We start from the raw sequence: 24,892 nt of genomic DNA, 5'->3' as shown, positions 1-24,892 counted from the left end.
AACGGACATACAAGCCTCTATAGTTGATCTCAGGGGGAGAGTGGAGACGCTCGAAGAAAAAATGGAGGGAATGGAAAACAACCACCTCCAAACGGACCTGTTAGACATGAAATACGAAGCGAGGCTAACAGACCTAGAAATCAGAGAGGAGGACATAGCCCTGAAAATGGATGACCTAGAGAACAGAGAACGCCGAAACAACCTGCGCATTATCAGTGTGACTCAACAGAGAGGCGAGACTGCCGCAGACGTAGGGAGAAAGGTTCAGGGCCTCATTAACCAACTCTTCACACTCGAGGGGGGCAAGGAAGTCCAGCTGGAAAGAGCCCACCGAGGGGGAGGTGGGGCGAGGGGCAGCCCAAGGTCCATAGTTGTGTGCTCTCTCCGCTACAGAGAGAAAATGGAGGTCCTCGAGAAAGCGAGAAGGCTGGAGAGCTTCTTGTTCGAAGGAGACACAGTTAGGATTTTCCAGGACCTCTCGGCTTTCACGCTTACCCGCAGAAGAGAGTGCCGGCCACTCACCCAGTGGCTCACCAGTCAGGACATAAGATACAGGTGGTCCTTCCCATTCGCCTTGTCTTTCGAGCGTACAGGAGTGGACTATAGAGTGACCAGCGGCAAGGAGGCATCCCAAGTGCTGCAGGTACTCAATCGGGTATGGAAGGATACCATAGGATGGAAACGAGATGGAGGTGCAGGAGTCTCGGAGCGCCAGGAGGGAGCCAGAGGACCCCTGGTCCACAAAGAAGAAGATAAAGGGCCGAAGGAAATTCAAGAAACTAAACACCCCCACAGCGGAAGCCGAAGGGGACTAAGTGGTCAGAGGCTCGCCATTAGAGAAATCGAGAGATTGAATCAAACAGCCCCGGCCGGGGACGCTGAGCTATACAAGGGGACTGCGGTGGATGGACTTGCATTCATCCTGGTGGCTTGCCCGTTGGCAGGCGTCGCGATAAAGAGGGGGAGGGAGGAGGAGGGAAGGGAGGAAGTTGGGGTTGGGGATTTTGGGGACCCACACAGTCTCAAAACCACATGGGAAGGCGGCAGCATGCATAGATACGGGAAGACGGTATACACAAGGCAAGGATCCAGTGGCAGACAATGAGAATAGGGGCCGGGCTGAGTCACTGAGAATTGGTTCACTCAATGTAAAGGGTCTGAACTCCCCAGCAAAGCGCTCCCTCTTGGGGAGGGAAATGAGGAATGCTAAAATAGATGTCCTTTTCATCCAGGAAACTAGAACGGTCACGGGAGAGGAGAGGGCCATCCCGGGAGCGCACGTGGGCCAGACCTTCTGGGCATCCGCTCCCACGAAACGGAGCAGAGTTGGGATCATCCTGCAGAGAAACCAGAGACTTACAGAGGTAACCAGGTGGGGGAGGGAAGACAGCAGAGCCATGATTATATCGGGTAACTTGCACAACTCCAGGGTCTCCCTAGCAGCTATATATTGTCCTAATGTGGGCCAGGCTGAATTTCTCAAAGAGGCCATGGGAGAGATAATGGCCAAGGCAGAGGGACTCCTTATACTGGGTGGAGACTTTAACATGTGGGAAAATCGGGAACTGGACCATAGTGGAGGGGCCATCCCGCTAGGCAGCAGAGAGGGTAGACCCCAGGGGGAATTCCGGGAGCTGATGTGGGGCTATGGGCTTGTGGACACATGGAGGGAATTTCATCCGGAGAGAAAGGGATACACCTTTTTCTCAGCGGTCCATGGCACCAGAACGAGAATAGATTACCTTTTCATGGGGCACCAGAACATGAGCCGAGTGGAGTCCTGCACCATCGGCCCGGTTAGCTGGTTGGACCATGATATGGTCTGGGCAGATATTAGTGTATCGGTTCTGAAGCCTAGAGAATCCCTGTGGAAATGCAATTACCTCCTACTTAGGGATGTGGTTTTTAAGGAGAAGATGGAGAAAGCGATCAACGAATATTTCGAACTAAACAACACGGGCGAAGTCAACATAGAGACAGTATGGGAGGCAGCAAAGGCGACCTGGAGGGGTGTTCTGATTAGAGAAGGGGCTTCCAAAAAAAGGACCAGGACCCTCCTGGCTCATAGGCTACGGGTGGAGATAATAGCATTGGAGGGATCTGAAGGGAGGGGTGACGAAGAGAGGGAAAGGGACTTGAGGGATGCAAGAGAGAAAAGGCAAGAGCTGAGAACACTGGAGATGGGGAAAATTGTAGCGGGCCTCCAACACCTGCGTCAAAGGTACTATGAAAAAGGAGATCAGGCTGACGCTATGCTGGCGACCAAACTCCGGGGCCAACGGAAAGATAGATGGGTGACAAGGATCTCAAGCAGGGAGGAGGGGACAAAAACGGATCCAGAGGGTATAGTGGAGGAATTTGCTGGGTTTTACGAGACTCTCTACAGGAGAGAAGGAGAAGTGGAGGCGGAGGCACTGGGAGCATACCTCGGAGGAGTAACATTACCTGTGATGGACCCCTCAGAGGCATCAGCCTTAGACGCTCCAATAACGAGCGAGGAGGTACTCAAGGCAATATCGGGACTTAAACTGGGCAGGGCCCCCGGGGAGGACGGGTTCACCGCAGGCTTCTATAAGGCCTTTGGAGGCCTGCTAGCGGGGTTCTTGGCGGGCCTATTCACAAATATCATGAGGACCGGGAGGGCACCCCCATCTTTTGGCAAAGCACTGATAACAGTGATCCCGAAGGAGGGCAAAGATCCAGCAGGCTGCCGGTCATATAGACCAATTTCCATCCTGAATGTGGACGCTAAACTGTTCACCAGGATCATAGCCACGAGACTAGACAGCCATATGCCGGTGCTCATCATTCCGACCAGGTAGGCTTCATACAGAGGAGACAGGGGGCGGACACCCTCCGTAAAACCCTGCACCTCATGACGGAAGCGGCCCCGCAGGGAGACAACCCTGTCTTGGTGGCCATCGACGCCGAAAAAGCGTTCGACAGGGTGGACTGGGAGTTTCTACATGGAGTCCTTGTCAAACTGGGCTTCGGTGAGGGAATCAGACGAGCCATTAGGGCCTTATACACAGACCCCTCTGCTAGAGTCATGGTAAATGGTCGTCTGTCACGAACATTCAGCCTTCAAAGGGGGACGAGGCAGGGCTGCCCCCTCTCCCCAATCCAGTTCGCCATGACCATGGAAATACTTGCGGAGTACATCAGATGTGCCCCGATGGTCCGCGGTATTGACGTTGGAGGTCGGACCTTCAAGCTCGGCCTCTATGCAGATGACATACTGCTCCACTTGAGGGAACCTAATAGTTCTGTCCCGGCTGCCGTTCGGGTTATCGAACGGTTTGGCCAATTCTCAAGCTTCAGGATAAACATAGGGAAGTCAATGATCTTCCCCTTTGCCCCAGATGCAGACAGGGACCTGACGGAACTGTCCCCCCTGGGTTTTCAAATTTGTACCGAAGAGATCAAATACCTGGGGATCAATATCGTCCGGCCCCACGAAGATTTAAGCCAGGCAAATTACCCCCCGCTGTTCGATAATTTATTCAAAGAGATGGAGACATGGGGTAGGGGGCAAATCTCATGGATGGGAAGAATAAACGCCATTAAGATGAACCTCCTCCCCAGGGTCCTGTACGTTTTCCAGATCCTCCCTTTAAAAGCCCCAGAAGCACTCCTTAAAGAAGCCAGAAAACGCATAACGAAATTCGTATGGCAAGGCCAGAGACCCAGAATAGGTTACGAAACACTCACCCTCCCCAAGGATAGAGGGGGGGGTCGGCCTCCCAGACTTACGAACCTGCCACAGAGCAGCCCAGCTCAGAACCCTGGCCCCCCACTTCAGAGAGGACCCCAACAAACAATGGGTCTTTCTTGAAAACTCCCTCCTGAGCCCTGTCACAGTGGGTGAGTGGTTATGGGTCCCGATGAAAAAGCTCCCACGGAGAATTAGGGAACACCCAATACTAGTAACAATGTGGAAGGCACTGGAGGGTAAGGGACACGGAGAGAAGGTGACCACTTGGCCCTCCCCCATGAGTCACATCTGGTCCACACCAGTTTTAGAGGAAATCCCAGGCCACGAACACTATCAGCCCTGGTTTGACGCGGGCATATGCAGAGTTGGTCAGTTGGTCAGGGAGGAGTCCTTTATAAGTATCCAGGAGCTTGAAGAGTCCCTGGGAATAGGCAGGCTCTCCCCACTCCTCTACCTGAGACTTAAGGGAATCCTAATGAAACCAAAACTAAAGCCCAAATTACAAAGAAACCTCACCCCAGTTGAGAAAATCTTAGACACCCACGTAGTAATGAAGGGCCTCATCTCACTCCTTTACTCTGCTCTTTTAACCCCCCGGGAGGGAACCACCAAAAGCCTCAGAGGGAAATGGGAAAGAGACTTGGGTTGTAGGATCAGAGACGGTCTCTGGGGGCGACTCTGTAGTAGATCACTTAAGACTTCGATCTCCTGCCAATACAAAACCCATGCTGTTAAACTCTTGCACAGATGGCAGTATGACCCGATCCCACTCTCTAGGATGTTCCCAGATGTAATCCCCCTTTGCTGGCACGGGTGTGGGGAAAGGGCAAACTATTGGCACATGTGGTGGACATGCAGGAAGGTCCAAACTTACTGGGCCGAAGTCCTCAGCTGGCTGAAAGAGGCGGGAGAAGGTGTACTCCCACTGGACCCGATTTTGATATTGTTTGGCCTCTAGCATAAGGATGACCACTGGGAAAAATTACCGGACCTCTCACACTCCCTACTGTTGGCAGCCAGAGCGGCCCGTGCTAGAACATGGAAGAGACCCACCCTCCCCACAAAGAGAGAATGGGTGATGATAGCCAAAGACATATTCCTTATGGAAAGACTTACAGCGAGCGGCCTTACATGGTTCAAGCACCCAAATAGAGACAGACTGGCTGCAATTTCAAGAGGTGTTTGGCAAAACAGAGGTCACGTCCTGAGACCCTCAGGCGTCCTTGGCCCAGCCCAAAAACAAGCCCCGTCATGGAACGAATGGACCTGGAACTTGGAAAGCCGGTTAACCACTGGCGGAGAAAACTCGGATTGACGCTGCCCTATGCCACATCACTTCTATAAGCAGACTGTATCGCTTGAGATACTGGGTGGGGTGGGTGGGAGAGGGGGCGGAATAAACGCAGGGAATAATGGCCTATTGTTTGATTTGTTGAGGGCGATTGCCCAAATCTTGAGATTTGAGTACCTATGCTGTTGTTTTCACATAATCAATAAAAATTGAATTAAAAAAAAAAAGAATTCTAATGAGTCACATCCTTCGACCAACAAAGTGAATTTTTGACATAGGCCATAGGCAATTGTAGTGTAGCATAAACATTACTATATAGCTTATACAATTTTAAATTAGACAGAGTTTCGCGATTGAGCATATTGTCTAATTCCTTTCATTTATTTAACTATAATGGAGGGATTGTCAGTCAGCAATGAATTATCTCTCACATTTATTGGTAAATTGGAGAACCACAGAATCATCGCCATCCCGCCATGCATGGTTTATTGCCTGATATTGGAAATTAGGCTGCCTTGTTAAGATCTTGTCATATATGACTAAATATGACTAACCCACCTGCAACCCCTGTAACTAAGCTCCCTTCAGGTAACAGCGCCACAATGCCTATGGCCTGTTTGCGCGCTTTACAAATGTAAAAAATAAATAAGTAAATAAATATAACGTTAACCTATTTCTTAAAATTGTCATCTATGAGAAAGCAAGCCGAATAATAAGTGCACCAATTAAATGGGTACGGAAGGAGGCCGATTCAAGACTGCTCTCCAAAGCACACCCTCAAAAACATTTTACCAAATTAACTCTGTCATCTATTAATTCCAGGCCATACGTGACGGTGGATACCACTTTTAACTTCATTGAGAAGTACTTTTCCAGAATTATTGTCATTTGAGACTCAAATGACCTGCATTCGTTTGTATTCTGTTTTTTGTTGCTATTACTATATTTTTAGTAGCAATAACAAAACCAAGATAAATTCGATGTTCGGCCACTTCCATCTGTGTATTATTAATTGACCAGGTAAATCTGCATTTTTTTTCTGGTTACCTGAAAAAGCGATACTTTTTATATTTCACCGAGTTGATTTCCAATCCGTTGGCTGCAGCAAATGCTCTGAAATAGTTAAACCTTTGTTGCAGACCAAACAGGGTCATGTCCAATAAAAAGATATCATCCACGTATGAAATCCGCCCGATGTGGATTTTGCCTATTTTAGGCGGAAATAGATCTGAATTAGCCATAGCCTCAGCCATATGTGCCATGTAAAGATGAAATAGACATGGTTCACACCCTTGTCTCCATCCAACATTTGCCCCTTATCGGTTGAGACAAAGTGCACAGCATGTCAAGTCTCCCTTGTAGTGTGTTGCCCATGTGATATATCAGAAGCATATTTAATAGGCTGAGGGCATTATTCCACCTCTGAAACTTACCCCAAAGCTTGTTTCTAATTACTTCATCAAAAGCTGCGGACATATCTAATGCCGCCGGATAAAGTGGCACAAGGATTTAGGCAAGGCTTTCTGTTGGCAGAAGTCATCAATTATTCCATTCAAGTTAGTCCGCATATGCTTCCTGAAACTCGTTTGGAACATAGATAGTTGCCCTGACTTTAGGGCCCAATCTTCCAAGTCCTTTAGTACAAATGATGACAACTTTTTGCCGGATGTATTAATCAGGCTTAATAGGCCGGTAGTTTGATGGAGCGGAATTGTACCAGTGTTAACTATTTGCAGAAGTAACAACCAGACTATTTTTGACCAAAGAATCGGTTCACCTGGGCTCCCCGCTCCTGAGTTCTTCGCAGTGGCCTCTGTATTCTGGAGTAGGATTAGTGAGCCACTGAGCAAAAGGGGCAATTTCTTTTCAATGGGTTCTAAAGCCTCCATGCATCCGAGAGGGCAAATGATGTTTTGAAGTTTTTTCAGATTGTATAACATTTATTTTGTCTCCAATCCCCAGTCAGACTGTTGGTGTCCAGTATGCTATCAGGGCTGACTTTGCCAACAGATCATGCATGATAGGCGGTGATTGTAATCTCTTGAAATGAGTTCCTCTTACTATGTCCTACGCTAGATACATAAACCCTAACTAGAATTACAAACACCCCATTCGGGTCTAGTGATGCAAGCACCCTTTTGCCCTCTGGGTCCGATTTGTCCAGGCTGGGTTTCATCCTGTGTTTCTTTAAGGTTCTAATGCCCCTAGCTCACATCTCATGGGGGACATGATATCCCACCTCTACCCATTCCCCGCATTGTTTTTTTTTTAAAAACTTTATTTTTGTTGCACATCACAGCTGTCACATCATGAATTACATATATACTTTACAACCATGTTATATTCATCCAAATCCGTATCAATTGTTACCAATTGGCATCGTAATTTTAACAGTTAATGGCCTGGGCGTACATCTATAAGAGTATGTATGGGAAGAAGTAGGGCACCATACAGGGTTAAGACACCTTAAAGTTCGTTCGCACTGTTATCATCAGAGCTTTCTGAATCCGAGGAATTTTCGGTTAGGTACTTCCTGAGCGGTGCCCAGATGTCCTTTGGTTTGCATGGGGTAGGTAACAGTCCCACATACTTTTCCTCACATTCATTCACATATATCAGTGTGGAGAGAAACTGCTCCAATGTCGGAGGCTGTGTACTTTTCCACTTCTGCAGGATGCATTTCTTAGCGACTGCACAGGCGACATTGAACAGTCTCCTAATTTTTTCGGGCACCTTTCCGATGTCTCCAAACAGGTATTTCGGGGGGTTAAGATTAGCAGGGATTTGTGCGATGCCTTCTAGGGTGGTTGCTACTTCCCGCCAGAATTTTGCTATGAAAGGGCATTCCCAGTACATATGATAGGAGTCTGCGCCGGGGGTTTGGCACTTTGGGCAGGTGTCGGGCACATTGGTGTAGCACTTCGCCATTTTTGCCGGGGTGAAGTGTAATCTGTTCAGGATCTTGAACTGTATTAGTCTTAAGCCCGCGTTTAACGATACCTTTTTGGACAGGAGACAGTATCTGGACCATTTTCCCGCCTCGATGACAGTGCCCATATCTTTTTCCCATGCTGACTTGATGGTACTCAAGGCGTCTGTGTGGGTCTGGACCAAGGTATACAGTTTGGACACCCCTACGCCAGACTGGGAGTGTAAGGATTGAAAACATGCGTGCTCTGGAGGTTCGTCTGGAAATGTGGGCCAGCGCTTCTTGAACGCTGCTTTCATTCTGTGGAACTGCAAGGTTTTTAGGGGAGTCTCGCCGACCGATTCTGCAAAGTCTTCGGGAGTTACAAATTTACCGTTTGGGAACATGGATTTCATTGTGAACTCATATTCTGGGAGCCAACTTCTTTGAATGTCAGTATCGTACGTGGGTGCGATGTCTGGGAAGTTCCAAAGCGGAGCTTGTGAGTCATACGGGACATCTATGTCCAGTCGCTTGATGATAGCTTTCCATGCTGTGATCGTGCATGTGGTTGGGTCAAATTTGCAGTCATCTCTGTGTCTTTTCGAGTAGATGACTGAGCGCAAGTCTGTTGGGCGGACTGAGCGGCGTTCTATGGATACATGTGGTGTCGTGTCCAGGGGGTTTTGCCAGAATTTCGCGTATTGGGCTTGTGCTACTTGCCAATATAGTTCGAAGTCCGGGGCCGCGAAGCCCCCCTTATCATAAGGTTCGACCAACTTGGCCCAGCTTATCCTGCTCGCCCCCCCGTTCCACACAAAGGTTATAACCATGGATCTGAGTTTATCAAAAAATGATCTGCCCGGCCAGATGGGGACGTTGCAGAAAATGTAAAGGAGCTTGGGCAGAACAGTCATCTTGAGCACTGCAATACGGCCAGCCAGGGATATGGGGAGCTTAGCCCAGATCTGAAGTTTTGAATGTATGTTTTGTAATATGGTCTCGTGATTATCTATATACAGGGAGGCGCCGTCACGGGAGACCTGTATTCCCAGATAACGAATGTGTGCAGGAGCCCATGCTAGTCCATGTGTGTTTGTGGGACAGTTGGTGGTATCGGTTAACGGGAAGATTTCAGATTTGGTGTTGTTGACTTTGTACCCCGAATGTAGGGTGAAGTCGTTTATTACGGCCAGTATGGGACCCAGATTTTTCTCAGGTTCTCGAACATATAGCAGAGCATCGTCCGCATATAACGAGATGGCCTGGTATTCTCCTGACATATATATGCCCCGATGTTCCTGTTCTGCCCTAACTGCTGCCGCCACTGGTTCGATTGTTAAAGCGAATAGTATGGGAGAGAATGGGCATCCCTGTCTAGTCCCTCTGTGTAGTGAGAATTGATTGGAGAGCGTTTGATTAGTCAGTACCCTGGCTTTAGGAGACGAGTACAGGAGCCTAATACAACTGGTTAAATAGGGGCCAAATCCAAATTTATGGAGAACCTCAAACATATACATCCAGGAGACTGAATCGAACGCTTTTTCTGCGTCCAGGGATATCGCTACTGCCTGTGCTTGAGGTTTGATCTGTGCTAGGATGCAGAACAGTCTGCGCAAGTTTAGCGCAGTGGATCTCGTGGGTATAAATCCACATTGGTCGGGGTGTACCAGTGTGGGCATCTTGGGGAGCAGTCTATTTGCAAGAACTTTTGCGTAGACTTTAGCATCCGTGTTTATCAACGACAGGGGGCGATAAGAGGAGCGATCATATGCTGGACGTCTGGGCTTCGGGAGTACTGTTATAACAGCTTCTGTCATCGAGTCCGGGAGCGAGCCAGTGTTAATGGCTTCCTCCCATACACGGGTGAGGACAGGGACAAGGATCGTTGAGAAGGATTTGTATAGCTCGGCACCTAGCCCATCAGGTCCCGGGGTTTTACCTGAGGCTAGTGTTTTGATGGCTTTGGCTATTTCGTCACTGGTAATTGGCTGCTCAAGGATCTGGTGATCTGCCAGGTTTAATTTAGGGAGGTCAATCCTGCTCAGGTATTTGCGAATTCCTTCTTGTGTACTATTATCACGATTGGAGTATAAGTCAGTATAATAGCGCAGAAATACATCATTTATTTCTTTGTCGCCGTTGACAACTACATCTTCCTCTGTCAAGATGCTCGCGATTGGGGTATGGGAGTGTTCGTTGCGGAGCATGCGGGCTAAGAGGTGGCCTGCTCTGTTGCCCTCCCCATATCTGCGTGCTCTGATGGGAATGGCCATGTACTGCTGTTCCTTAGTCGCCAGATCATTGAAGGTATGGAGCTGTGCATTGATGTCGGCTAGGGTGTGTCTGTCATGTGTCATGCTATATTCAGTTTCGAGTATTTGCAGGTGTGATTCTGTAGTGTCTAGTTCGTTCCTCACGGTTTTGAGGAGACCAGTCGTTTTGGACATCAATACCCCTCTCACCCACACCTTAAACGCCTCCCACACAGTCGCCCATCTGTCTACGGAGCCATGGTTCAGAAGGAAGAATTCCTCTATATCAGTGTGGAGAGTCTCCACGACATTCGGGTCTTTTAATAAGTTGGGGGACATTCTCCATCGTCGTGTTGGGCGGTCTATGCCAGGGAGCAGCGTGGTCAAGGTGATCGGGGAATGGTCTGAAAGCGTGCGGGGAAGGATTTCGCATTGTTCCGTGTAGTTAACCAAAGGGGACGAGATAAGCCAGTAATCAATTCTAGATTCAGTGTCGTGCACTGAGGAGTAAAATGAGTATTTCCTCTCCGTAGGGTGAATACCCCTCCAGGCATCAGACAGGGTGAACTCTTCGAGGGCATGTCGTATAACATTCGCCGCTTTGGTGAGGGTTCTAGGTCTACTGGAGGACCTGTCTAATGTAGTGTCGAGAATGGTGTTTAGATCTCCTCCCCAGAGGATCCAGGCGTTAGCTGTGAGGCCTATCATAGCAAGGAGTTGTACATAAAACTGCGGGTCGTCATTATTCGGGCCATACGTGTTAATCAGGACGAGTTTTACCCCGGCCAGGCTACCCCAGACCACTACGTATCTCCCCTGTGGGTCTGTCTTGCATTTGTCGGTGGAGAACCCCAAGGAGGGGTGTATCAGTGTGATGACCCCTCTACTCTGTGAAGAATATTCCGTATAATGTCTATTACCACCCCATTGCCGAAGTATTTTTTCGTGTGTAGACTTCAGCGCGTGGGTTTCCTGAAGCATTACAATATGCGGATGGTGCCTGTTGATGTAAGCGCCTACCTTACTAGCTTTTGCTCTGTTATTTAACCCCCGAATGTTCCACGTGAGCAGTTTCAGGCGGAGCCCCTGGGGTGTCTTAGTGGTTTGTGCCATTTGTGGTCATGATGATAACATGTAAAAGTGTGAATAGTTCTGTAAGGAGGGGCAGCGAGTGAGCCAGTGAGTGCACTTTTAACCAAACGTAACCCATAACCACTAATGTAAGCTGTGCATTAAGTGCCCAACAGGGGCATCCAGAGGCCTCAACAATGGCCAACAATACCCATTGGCAACCCATATCGCCATATCCCACCCCCACCCACACCATCGCACCCAACTTGATGATGATCCCTTTACTCAGTACTAACTTGTGGGAGAACCCAAAGGTAGGGGTCGTGTACCGCAGCAAGACCGGCTACATACCAGAATTAAGAGCAGAGGTGCGTCTCTACCCCAGTCCATTGCCATACAAAGTTCACATGTCCGCCAGACTCACTGTGTACTCAATGTGAGGTGAATGTTCAGGTTACACCGGCTGTTGCAAGTCATCATGTTCAGCGCCCTGTCTTCCAGGCGGTAGAGGAATCGAAGCCTCCATATAGGATAGGGCGGCCGCAGGGGATTCGAAGAAATGTGCTCTTCCGCCATGTTGTATTCTAAGTTTAGCTGGATAGAGGAGTGCATAGGGGACCTGTCGCAGCCGCAGTTGACGTTTAATTGTTTCGTAGGATCGTCTTTGAGTTTGGACCCCTGCTGAGAAGTCCGGGTAGACGTGGATGCGATCATTTCCAATCTTTAGGGGGCCTTTCTCTCTGGCCAGCCGCAGGATGGTATCCCTGTCTCTGTAGTTTAACAATTTCGCTATGACAGTGCGGGGTGGGGCCCCAGGCCTAGGCGGCGGCACGAGGGAGCGGTGGGCCCTCTCCACCATAAATTGAGACGAGAAGGCCTCTTCCCCAAGGAGAGATTTCAGCAAGTCTTCAATCCGAAGTTCCATTGGCCCCTTACAAAACGATTCAGAGAGGCCGACAATACGGATGTTGTTCCGCCTGGAGCGAGACTCCAAATCGTCGCATTTACTACGAAGCGTGTCCATCTCCCTTTTCAGAAGGGTAATGTCCTGCGCGTTTCGCCGGGTAGAGTCCTCGTTCGAACCAATTCTTCCCTCTGCTTCAGTGATCCTGGCACTTTCCTTGTCCACTCGGGCCTTCAGTGAGCCTATTGTGGATACGATATCGTCTAGTTTGACGTTTATAGCCAGGAATCCGCTCTGGACCGTGGTGAGCAGGTGGTCGAATTTAGAGTCCTCCGACAACGGAGATCTGGTGGAGGGTGGTGTGTCAGAGCTAACAGAAGGCGTCTGCGAGTTGGTGAACGAATCCATAGGGCCGGTTCTTCTGCACTTATTCGAGTTCTTACCAGGCATGTTGTGGGGTAAACAGGAGTTTGATGTTAACGGCTCAGCGTGCCGCTGGAGGGACTGGCGGCACCGCCCCCGGAGCCGAGCCGCGGCGGGGCACAGTCGGCCGATTCCAATGCAGGTATGGCCCGTTGTGTGCAGGCCGCCTCTCGGCCACCGCTGACGCGAGTTATAGAAGAATCTCCCCAGCCCCACCCCGGGGCGGAGGGCAGGCGCCGCGACAGGCCTACACCAAGCCAAGCGCCAGGGCCGTCGGTACCCGCGATCTCCGGCGGCGCCGCTCGGAGTGGTGGCGGCACAGAAGCACCTCTCAGCGTGTTGTTTTATCGCTTTCCCGCGCAGCGGCGCAGAGCCAGGGCCCACAGTCCACTAGGGTTCCTGGATCGGCACTCAGGAGCTTGTCCGTCGACCTCGCGCCCGCGGCGCAGCTCGGTCCACCCTCGTTCTCTCCGGTCCCAGGGCCGCGCCAAGGGATCGATTCCTCGCCTTGTATCGAAGGATCTGGTTTAGGAGACCGAGTCGCAGCTCAGCGGATGACTGTTCACGTCCACAATGGTCTCTGCGTAGGAGTGTCTGGGCGGTCCCAAGCCGCGGTTCCTGCGCGATAGGCCGCGGAGCCGCGCGGCGGGCAAGGCGAGCGAGACCACGGGACTCACCCGTCCGTGGGCTTACAATGTCCGATTTCAGCCAGGATTTTCCCCAGTGGAGTCTGGATGTGGCGGGAAGCAGCTCAGCTAGTCTGGGGGTTCGGCGCACTCTGGTTCCGGATAAAAAAAGTTAACAAGGATTCATGCCGGAGTGGAGCTCCTCGGCTATGCGGCCATCTTGCTGCGCGGTAGCCACGCCCCCCCCCATTCCCCGCATTGTTTACTTTCTTTGGTTTGATCTAGATGAGGTTCCTATAGCAACACAATATCAACTCTTATTTATTTCAAAATCATAATTTTTAGTTTGGGCGATTAGATAGCGCTGACGATACCTATAAGCAGAAACTATTGCATTAGAGTACAGATAGGGCGAAATGGCATATGAGGAGGGACACACAGCGTGTAGGTGTTTGGTTATTTGTCCTCCCTCTGACTGCTCATGGCCATGCTAATTCCTTTCCATGCCCGAAACCCCTCCTCATGAGAACTCTTTGAGCTTGCTTTAATCAAGCCTTACCATCCAACTTTGCACTTAAAGTGCCTGCCAGTGTTTCTTGAAAACAGTCTTATGATAGGCAAAGACTTAATTGGAGCTGTAAACGCAATACTGGTGTAATAGAAATGTCTTCACCAGGTCTGCCTTCAGCCACTCTATTTATTAGCACTATACATGCCCTTCACTGCAGTCCTGTAAAAAACAAGCATTGGCAAACCCATTTGTTTTGGCTTGTGTATACGTATTAGGAATTTGCCAGTGAATTTCATTAGATGCCTAAGTACTTGCACCATTTTGCACCTGCTACCATCAATGGCCATTTAATACCACCCCGGCAGTGCTTGGCAAGTGCCTTTCCCATGCCTACACAAAAGCCCAAAACTGTTGGCATTGCCATTAACCTTCCAGGTCACAATTTGGATTAGCACTGGCAAAGCATGTGGGGAAAGCGAGAGGAATGAGGGGTCGGTGGGTGGGGGGTGGGGTTGAGAACATTCCTAAACCTCATTTCAAACTTGTAAACAAATGTAACTTCAGCTTTCATGTACACGTTAAGTATAATTACTTAATTAATTAATTACATTATTTCAATAGACCTCTGTCTAAAGGGTTATTAGGGACGATAGGCCCAACGGGGTGACCATACGAGGGGCCCTGCTCGCTATCTAGAGATCTAGGCCTTTGCGCGCTCTCCCGTGTTGAACTACCTCAGAACGTGACTCTCTATGAGGGAGAAAATCCTCCACCTTAAAGCTCAGCTAGTTCATTCACCCTTTTAGTTTTGGGCCACTTGAGTCTTCCAGCAAGTTACATCTGCCTGATTCCTGGATAACTTCATAATCAAGGTGCCCAGAATTGTGTATTGGGATGCGGTGGATCCCACAGCTGAAACCCTTCTAGAACATTCTGAAGATGATTCTCCTAGTTATAAGGCCCCCTCACTTCTGAGATATGTGCCTTCTTATTTCATGTCCACATGAGCAGTCCTAAGTAGTCGGTCCGGCACCTGGATTGCTTCAGTGCCACACAGGGTAGAGCCGGCCTGGCGAGGGTAGCTATCATCCTTCAATGTATCTCCTCCTCTATAATGACTCATCACAGATGGATCAGCCTACCCCATAGACCCCCTATCTTCGAGTTGGTCGCCCCCAAGGTTTGGAAAAGGCCCAGCAGTGGACAAGTCCCCCTGTACCCTGCTCAATTCACACTGGGGACATACAAATGACTCTGCCGGCAACAGAGAGCCCCCCTCCCCCTTCAAATGTGGTGTCTCAATTATTTATTCTACACTGTGATTCGGGGCAGTCTGTCGCTGTCTGTCAGTCCATGGGAACCCTCCCCCTTTAAAGGTCGAGCCCACAGGAAGTGCCTTAGAGCTTAGTCATTTCTCTCTCTCTACTTATCAAGTTGTTTAGGAAGTCAGTAGCAAGGGGGTGCCATGATCTGCCTTCCAAGTCAAACACAAGACCCCGAAATTCTGGACTCTTTATGGTGTTTTAAATCCCCCTGCCTTTCCTCTTTCAGATGAATTGATCATGTGTAAAGTAATAAGCAATCCATTTCTGGCACCAGAGCGTTTTCTGCTTACCTCGGCATTACCGAGAAGCTAAATGTTTTAGGCTTTTTTTCTTTATGAGAGTACGGTGGAAGAAGTAAAACAACTGTGCCAATAGAAGCTGCATTACAACTTAGAGGTAAACTGAGGGAAAAACCTCTGCCACTTGATGGGAAATGTGTCCTCATTCCATGATAGGGAATTACGTCTCCTCACGGCCACTCTTAATATGGTGGATTTACTGCCAAAAAATGAGTTGCTGTGTCGATAAACGTATTTGGCGGAAACAGTAAAGCTGATTTTGCCAAACTTATAAGGAGGGCCTAAATGTTCTTTTAAATATGTGTACCTATCATTGTACCAGTTAACACTGGAAACAGCCAGGAGTAAAGGACCGGTCCTTAAAGACTGCCCTCTGTCCAAAACTACCCAGACTATCTCCACAGGCAAAACACACATGTGACATTCAACAGCCTCCCCAAACTCGCCCAGTGGCTCCGAGCACACACTACAGTGCTTAATTTGTAAAACAAAAATAAGTGCCAGGGCTCAAATACTTTGTAACATGCTCATGACATGTCAGGATGGGCAGCTCGCCGCCCACTGTTGCCACCACCCACGGCTGCTCCTCATGCTGTCAACATATATGGGGTTAAAGCTGCAACTCCCACCGGCTTATTGTGGTTGACGGGTGTACTCACTACGGCAGGTGTGTGATTCACAAATGGCAATCAACATACACAAAAAATAACATACTGGCTGTTTCTTGACATGAGACAAATATTTAAGTGTGTCTTTAAACGCAATCACCATTTACATGTTGCTCTGATTCGATAGGTGTTTATTATGTAACTGGCAGTTACAAAAAGAAAGTTGCCAAAACCCGAAATCATGATCAAACTGTAACTGAGACAATAAGTGCTGGTGCTCAGAAATAAGTGCCAGAGGTGAGCACTGGCAACACCTCCACAAATTCAGCACTGCGCACAGGACTTCGTCACAACATAACGTTTTCTTTTTATGTGCACGTTCGCATGGTTTGTGAATTCGGTGACGTTTATTGCCTTTGCTATGTTCAACAGTGTTTTTATTTCCCTGTTTGTCTCCCTTCAACCTGTCGCGCAGTATTTCGGGTTCCTGCTCCTTCTGTTTGCCACACAGATCACTGCCGGAGTGCTGGTCTACACGCAAAGAAACACGGTAAATCACATGGCGGTCAAGAGGGGGGTTGGCTCAATGGAGTGTCTTGTGGGACTGTGTGGGGTCAGGGTGCTAAGGGTTGTTGTTTAAGGGGAGAATTCTAGGGCATTGTCTCAATGGGTCTGGTGGGTTGTTATGGGGTGGTCACAATAGAGTTTTAGGAGATCCTTAAGGGGAGTATCCCAGGGCGTTGTCACAGGGTTGCTCCTCTGTTTCTCACGGGATTGTCTCAAGGGGTTCTTTAAGGGCCGCATCCAAGGATAGAGTCAGATTTTGTCGCAATGGATTGTCGCGCTGCTCTTCTAATCTGTGGTCCGAAACTGGTGGATCCAAGTGGTCCTGAGCTGGAATTGAGCCCACCTACTTGTCTTAAAAGTCCCCTTATCTACATCCTTGCTGTATAGAAATGCACACGATGGAAGTCCTGTATGTAGCACTGCAGGTTCAGCAGGTGTTGGCCCCACTAACCACATCACTGGACTGTCACTACCCCAAGTTTAACGCCAAGCGACCCAGAATGTTGATCACCTGGAAAACTGGACTCTTGTGAACCTAGTGTGGTGGTTCCATAGCTCAAGGAGAGACCCCGGTTACTACAGGAACAACGGGAATTAAGATTCCTATACTTCAACCTCAAATTTCTGGGGAAGGGGACACACACTACCCAGGCACTGTAGCAATTTGATGAAGCCAGAGGCGTTGCTAGGGGGGCTGAGGGGGCAATAGCCCTGGGTCTTTTGGTTGTAGCCCCAGAAAGAAGCTCAGGGGTTACAACCAAAAGGCTAGCTAGCCCCGAGTCCTGACAGTCCCGACATTGTAGCCATGGATCTTTTCCAGACCTAGCAACACCCCTTGGTGAAGCTCACAATCCTGCACTCCTGTAACCCACACAGGCAGCCTCGCTGGAAGCACTGCCAGTTCACTACCCAAGGAAGCTCACACTACCTGGGCACTTAAGCATACAGAGGACACTGATGGGATGAAGCTGACAATGCTGTGCTCCTGTAGCCCACACAGGCATGCATGCTCGCTGGAAGCACCGCCAGTTCATTGCCCCGAGGAAGCTCACACTTCTAGAGTCTCTAGGGACTTACAGGGCCCAGCTGGGGAAGCTTGCGCTTCTGTGGTGCTATCACACTGCATGCTCACTACCCTACACACTAGGCATAGTGTGTAGGGTAGTGCACTACGTGGGCACTTAAGCATATAGAGGACACTGATGTGAGAAAGCTCAAGCTGCTGTTTTATGAAATTTGTGTGACCTTTATGGAAATCAGTGGACAATTTAACGTGCAGCCCCCCCGGAATGTCCAATGATGATGGGAATTAGCCAAAGCCATGTATAGAACGTACCCCAAACCTTACAGGCTTTTTAGAGTTACTAGGCATTTTAGAACTGTAATGATTTCTGCTTGGGCTGGTTCACGTCTACCATTCGTTAGTGCCATGCCTATATCGGGGGAACGTGAACGACAGTGGTCGCGCTTCTCTAGGCTGATGGTGCTGCTCCTCTCAACTAACCCAGGCACTGCCTGCATTTAGCGGTGCTTTGTCTGGATGCATCCCCGGGCCATGGTGCCTCTATGCCTCAGTACTCCTTTAGTGACCCTCTCATTGATCGTGCCTCCCTCACGTTGGCAGTGCTGTGCCCAGACAAATCCAACAGTGCTTTAGATGCAGAGCTGTCGTTCCAATGAATTCCCATGGTGCTGGCACTCTTCCTTATTTATGTATTTGTGATTGCTGCATAGCTCTTCAGTGTTACCTTGTGGCCACAAGGTTGTACATCATCGGACATAAAACCAAAGAGACAGGTATTGACAGGTAGGATGTTTGTTGAACATAAGTAGCCTCTTACTGTTTGGTTGGCACTGGCATGGGTGCGATCGGAAGACGAAGGGCGGGGCATGCACAGAGTTGATAGGATGCATTGGTGAAATGTATGGGTTGGATGACAAGGCTACTGGGGGCAGATGAGGAGGCAATGGTAAAGTGTGCATAGATAATGGATGCAGTATACAAATGGGGCTCCCTGATCTATCCAGGTAATTGATATGATATGATATTGTATTTGTATCGCGCTCATACGCAAAGCGGTAATGTGTACAAATGATCAGGGCATCCCAAAACAATGAAGGCAACTTCTAGTGACTCAGAGACTCTAATAATGAGTATCACTCAACTTGACTTTGTCGTTTGCGATACACTCATATCGAATGTTGATCAAATCGCGGGCATGAATGTAGCTCCAAGGCTGATTCTGTCCGATTGAACAACAAGGTCAAGTTGCTAAGAGTTCCCTCTCAAGCCTGACCTGGACCCCCTACCACTAATGTTAGCGGAGTCCACCACACACTGTGTCCAATAAACACACAAGCAATACAGGAGTCCGCATCAACTGCTCCACCGCCCATTTTTTCTTTCTTTGTCCTGATGAAGGCCACCCAATTCTAAGCACACCTGACCCACTACCAGTGGCCGAAGCACGTGTGTCGATATTCCCCTCCACAGTGTCCAATGTTAACACTGTTACTTTCAAGTTGTTTAGATCAACTAATGTTGACTAAGTTGTACGGTCCTAGCAGAATGTGCAGGGCCGACTTGTTTTTTATTCTGCACAACATGTAATGTCAGTAATGTTTACATTTTTTGTTCCACATGTGAATTTGTCAATTAACTGGTTCAGATCACATGATTGTTGTTTGTGTCCTCTTCTTGTGTAAATAGGATAATTATTTTTGTGCATTAGGTCACCATCTTTTGATCACTGAAATATTTGTGCAAAACGTGATGTGAGTGATGCTCATTATTAGAGTCTCTGAGTCACTAGAGGTTGCCTTCATTGTTTTAGTACGCCCTGATCCCTTGTACACATAATAGGTAATGGATACTAGGCATTCAGGACTGCTTGTTTGAGGTTAGAGTCTAGCCAAGGAGAGCTGTCCTCATTAAGCCTGATTGTCAGTTCACAGCAAATGACTGGTAGGGCTCTTTGGAGAGAACTTGGGGATAGGGAGTTTTGGCTGCATATGATTTCATCAAAGTAGAATTAATCGATTTTTTTACAACAGATATTTCCCCTAATATATTTGGGGGGCTGGATTTCGTCAAATAATTAATGTGGGGATGATAAGGAGAGGGCTGAAAGGAGAGAAGAAAATTGTTAGAAACATCTCTTAACTAGTGATATACAAAGTACAAGCACAATAGCAACCTTACCTGGGCACATCTCCTAATTCCATAGAGAGGAAAGGCTTTGCACTGTCTAGAGTGTGTATCATCATCATGATCATCTTCGTCACTGCTGAGAACAAACAAGGTGGAGGTTAAGCCAAGGAGGCACTTGTGAACGTCGCCTACTAGAAAAAGTCCGCCTTCCACATCAGATGTTGAGATGACCCAAACACGAAAAGCCTAGCAGTCAGCTCCTTGAGCCAGATAGGTGACCTTAAGGATATGTAATTTCTACTAATTCATTCAATGCAGAACATCCCGGGGAGCACATCCTGCTCCCTTTAAACAATGCCACACATCAACTCTAAGGAGATCACGTTGCTCAATTGAGAAATTTGGCGGCAGGGAACTGGTACATTTGCACTCAGGCATAGCCATGTCCAGCTAATACATTTTTATAATTTGCACGGCAGAGTGTAAATGTGCAGGGCAAAAGGCAGTGTACAAATGTGTATATCGGCTTTTGTCCTGCAATTTTGTACTCTGCTGTGCAAAGTGAGTATACGCTGCCTAGTATGATCGTGTGCCTTGCAGTGTTTACTTTTAATTGTGAGTACTGCTTACCATGCTCACATGGCAAGCGGCGCTCACAATTACAAAGAAAAGCTGCCAGACATGCTGATTTTACTTGTGAATGCTGCTTGCCATGTGTGCAAGCTCACAGTTATAAATAAATGCTGCCTGCCATGCGAGCATTATGCTTGTGCATAAAGCCAGCGGACCCCATAAGGATCCCCGGTATGAAAATCCATGCTGGCGCAAATGCTGGAGCATTTCAGCGGAAACTCAAGTTGCGTTCCTCCCCTCCTCTCTGCCATACAAATGCTGGAAAATGAGCCATTCTGCGAATAAACGGGCTAAAAGCCTTGGGCAGTGCTTTCATGTCTTTCATTTACTTTTTGTGCTCATCGAAAATTGACTCCTAAGTCATGTGGACAAGAGCCCAAAAGTCCATTACTCAAGATGGTCTCTTCAAAAGCAAAGGAAGCCCAGGCAGCTACAGCTTCTCTCATTAGCTCCTCCTGACAAAGAAGGAACTATATCCCTCTCCGATCTACAGTCAGAAAGAGCACACCCTGAATGTGCATGCCCCCCTAAATGTCTTCACTAACAGACCACACTGATGAGCACCTTCACTCTTACCATTACAATATGTGCATTTGTATTTTCCTTGCCTCTTTCATGCCAGATCTTGTATTAATACTTGTGTCCTTCTTGAAGCAAATATATTGAACATGTTTGAGTCTTGTGACTTTATGTTGTACCCTGACGTTCTCTTATATATGAGTACAGCCTGGACAGACCAAATGCAAAAAAGAATGGAAAATGGAGGGCGGTCTACCTGATGACATAACCCTGTGAAGAAAGCAAAACTTGGCTTGTCTTTTATGCATTTTTGTGGCCTAACGACCTTCTTTTATGTCCTAAACTTTAGTTAAAAGCAGCAGCTGGAGACTATGTACGAGAAATTATAAAGACCTATGACTCCACCACCATCAGCGACACAGAAGAAAGTTGGGACTTCGTCCAGTCAAAGGTAAGTATGCCCCTGTGCCGTTAGTCGAAAGTCCTTCACGCAGCCGTCAAAGTCTTGGTCACAGGCAATCTGTTTGTTCGGGAGTTAGTGAAGTGGTGCGTTTACAAGATAGGCGGGTGCCTCTGACATTCTGTTAGGGCACGGGCAGTGTAATCGTCAATATAGGTGTGCGCCCAAAACTGAAAAACGCTCTTCCTCCGCCATTTCGCCCTGTCCGAGGTTCTGGGCTATCTACGCAATGACCCTCTCCAATACAGGTGTGAAAACTCTGGTGATGTCTTCTTATGCTCATTCCTGCGTTAAGTCACATCTTCCTCTATCTAAACCTTATAACCTTGTTCTGAAGTCCACATGTCGTGTTTAAACCCAAGGCATTTGTCTAATCCTCATTCCTCACACTGCACCTGCCGGCACTTCTCCCTCTGTCTCCACTCCCTCTGAAACCCACACTTGCTGCAGTGGTCTGCCGGGGTCCTGCATGACCAGCATTAATGTTTTGACAGTCTGAGGCTATCGTTTCTGTGCTAATTCATGTGAGTGCAGGGAGATAAAGAGGCAGACTTCTCCTAAGAAAGGAAAGGGCTACACACCTTGTGCATTTCATGAAAATGCCTCTACTCTATTCACCTGCGTCCCGGCACGCCCACCGCTGCACCCTGCACACATACATACTCCTTGGATCCTGCAGTTCCAACCCTATAGCAGCAGCAGGAGCAATCTGATCAGATGAGTATTAAGCCTGGAAGAGGGAAGGGGTCTTGTGAAGTGTGAAATTACTAAGGGAGTAAGTGGATCATGTTTGTGCACAGCCCTATGAGAGTGGATAGTCCTCGTTGAAAATGTGACATTCAGTAGCTGTGCGATCGTTTTATACCTCCACATGAAAGTCCTTTGCCCTTGTTGCAGTTCAAGTGCTGTGGATGGACCGGACTGGATGACTGGCAGAGCCTGAACGAGCAGCAAAAGCGGTTTCGCAATGTCACTCTCGACATGTACCCTTGCTCGTGTCTCAACATGTCGGCCATAACGCCCAGCGGGAATATCAGCACTAACGCCACCCGCGACACCAAAGGAATCCTGTCTGGGTTCTGTGAGGCGTCATCAAAGCAAGTGGTTCCTGTTTACAGAGTGGTGAGTTGATCAACAGTAAAGCAACAATAGGGATTATATATACTCACAAGAATGGCCCAGGTTGTTGAGTGAGACGCTGTCTGAAAAGCCACGAACCTACTCTGCAAGCCCAACAGGTGCTACAATTGAATACCTCTTGCATGTCCCATTGCAAATATATTGACAGCTGCTACAGAGAGCTCAACTCCCGCTTTCACAAGGCATTATTCCAGAGATATGCAGACCAAAGCAGACTCATTGGCCGGGCAGGCAGTTTTGAAGAATGTATTTCAAACTGTGCCCAGAGCACACACACCTCCCTATATCAAACTGCTTGGTAATTTAGCCACAACGTGTCATTCTAAATCAGATTCACACGCAAAGAGCCTTACTTACCTACAACAGTATTTTTACAGCTTGTCTCTGTTTTAGATTCACATGCTACTCATCCCAACTCCTTGAGGTAGTCGTATTTTGTAATATATATTTCATGTTACACATGCATTGTTTCTTATTATCCCACTACAAGTGAAGGACATTATTTTGAAAATATATATTTTTTTATTTTTATTTATAGTGTATTTTGGTTAATAAAAACCTTAAACACTTTGTAAATTATACATAATATAACATTGTAAATTATACATAATATAACATAACATCATACATACATTTCTTATAAAACCTTAAGATACACATTGTTTAAAATCATTCCTTCTAATACAATCTAAAATTCATTTACCTTCACATATAGTCTGCTTTTATACTATACAAGTTAAAAAGGAAAAATACTTCATATTTAAAAGATATAATCAGCACATAGTTCGTCACTATACTCCCAGTTTATCCCACTCTGATGTAATTCTCTTCCATATATAAAAGGCAGCCCCTATATACACCAATGGATCTGCCGTGAAAATACAAGACCAAAACTAGTCTGATTCAACCATTCTATTGTCCCCTACTAGATCTGTATACCCTACTTCATACCATCCACTCAATGTGTAACTCATGCCCTGAGTAAATGTCTTGTAGCTTCCACCTCCACTTTACAGAATCTACATAATCTTTTTTCTCTGGGTATTCTCTTCCAAGAGCCAACATATTCTAGACTATGTAGCATATTGAACCTCAGCAGCATAATAAATCTACTGAACTCTCTATTGCTCACCATTAAGAGCTCTATAAATAAATAAATCAAATCAAATATTTGCAAAGATTATTAACAATCATCCCTTGGAGACTGTAAGTGGAAAATCTACTCTTTTCTCTCAGTCTTTCTTAATTGAATCCCATTGGATAGCTTTCTTACTGAGTTTACTATACTAAGGCTTTACATTATTACTTTCCATTGGTAGTTTAAAATCTCTTTCAGAAATGTTAATACCGTTTTAGTTAAATCCTTTAGAACATCATTATTCTGGACATGCTTTATCATTTCATTACCCAGATTATTCAACAAGCTATCAGGAAACTTTGTATCTAATGTCATTTTTACAAACAGCTTGCAACACCTTATCTTCCATAGAGTTGACCATGATATTAATCCCAATTCTCGTTTTATGGCCTCTACTGGAGTAGATTTGGCCAGTCGTAATGCTGGCCTCCATAATTTAGCCTCCATTTTATCTATATTTCTCATGTATTTGGTTGCAACTGTCTCTAAAGCATGCATAGCAATAGGTATAATACATGTCTTATAGATTTCTAATAAGCCTTCAATTGCATATCCTCCCTTCTCAGATATATAAGCTTGCATGATATTCCATTTCTTTGTAATCTTCTTTTCTATAATGTCCATATAATAATCTGCTGGAGGAGAATTTTCTATTGTCATACCAAGATGAGAGTATAGTTCCACAACTTCAATATTCCTATTGTCAATTTTCCATGTATATGTTTCCTTTTTTCTATTTGTACCTTTATTTCCAAATATTAAAATCTTGGTTTTATTCACATTGATACTTAAGTTATTTTCTTTTGCGTAAATATGGAGTGCATTTAATAGCCTTTGTAATCCAATAGGGGTTTTGTCTATCAAAATCGTATCATCCGCATAACATAACCAACAAATAGCCATGTCTCCAATCTTCGGTGGGAAATCCTTATTTTCGTCAAATCTTTCCCCCATATGGGAAACATATAAATTATACAGAGTGGGAGAGGTAACACACCCTTGTTTCAAACCCAAATTTTTGTTAATAGGAATAGTGTCAGTATTTTCCATTTGATGTGCAGTGAAGATACATATTTTTTAGTTCTTTTAAAAAAAACATGTTTTTATTGGGTTTTCAAATGTAAACATCATCAACATTTCCCCAATACCACCCTCTCTATCCCCACCAATCTCCCGCCCCCCCCCCCCAGCCAGAAGAGGGTTCTTTCCATTTCGGCCTAGGATTGTAATTCAGGATCCGAATATGTCCACAATTCTAATCTTGTGTGGGCACCATTTACCATGTATTCAGTTTGTAAGAACGATAGAACTGATTCCCATTCTTTCTGAAAGTTATATGTGATCCATT

The 24,892-nt window shown here is 47.0% G+C and overlaps 1 protein-coding gene across 2 annotated transcripts in view; it reads left to right on the top strand.

The window, feature by feature from the left end:
- The window catches only part of LOC138526952 (CD82 antigen-like), a 462,340-nt gene that overhangs the window by 349,938 nt on the left and 87,510 nt on the right, over nt 1-24,892 (top strand). For both annotated transcript variants that reach the window (XM_069637869.1, XM_069637861.1), the window contains exons 5-7: nt 16,412-16,486; nt 21,156-21,257; nt 22,164-22,388. In XM_069637869.1, coding sequence (XP_069493970.1) covers nt 16,412-16,486; nt 21,156-21,257; nt 22,164-22,388 — 402 coding nt within the window. The remainder of the gene's footprint in view (nt 1-16,411; nt 16,487-21,155; nt 21,258-22,163; nt 22,389-24,892) is intronic.

Source organism: Ambystoma mexicanum, chromosome 1q (genome assembly GCF_040938575.1).
Source record: "Ambystoma mexicanum isolate Mex_15411 chromosome 1q, UKY_AmexF1_1, whole genome shotgun sequence".
Classification (NCBI taxonomy): Eukaryota; Metazoa; Chordata; class Amphibia; order Caudata; family Ambystomatidae; genus Ambystoma; species Ambystoma mexicanum.
Note: the sequence above shows the minus strand (reverse complement) of the source record. Positions and strands in the feature narration are given on the sequence as shown.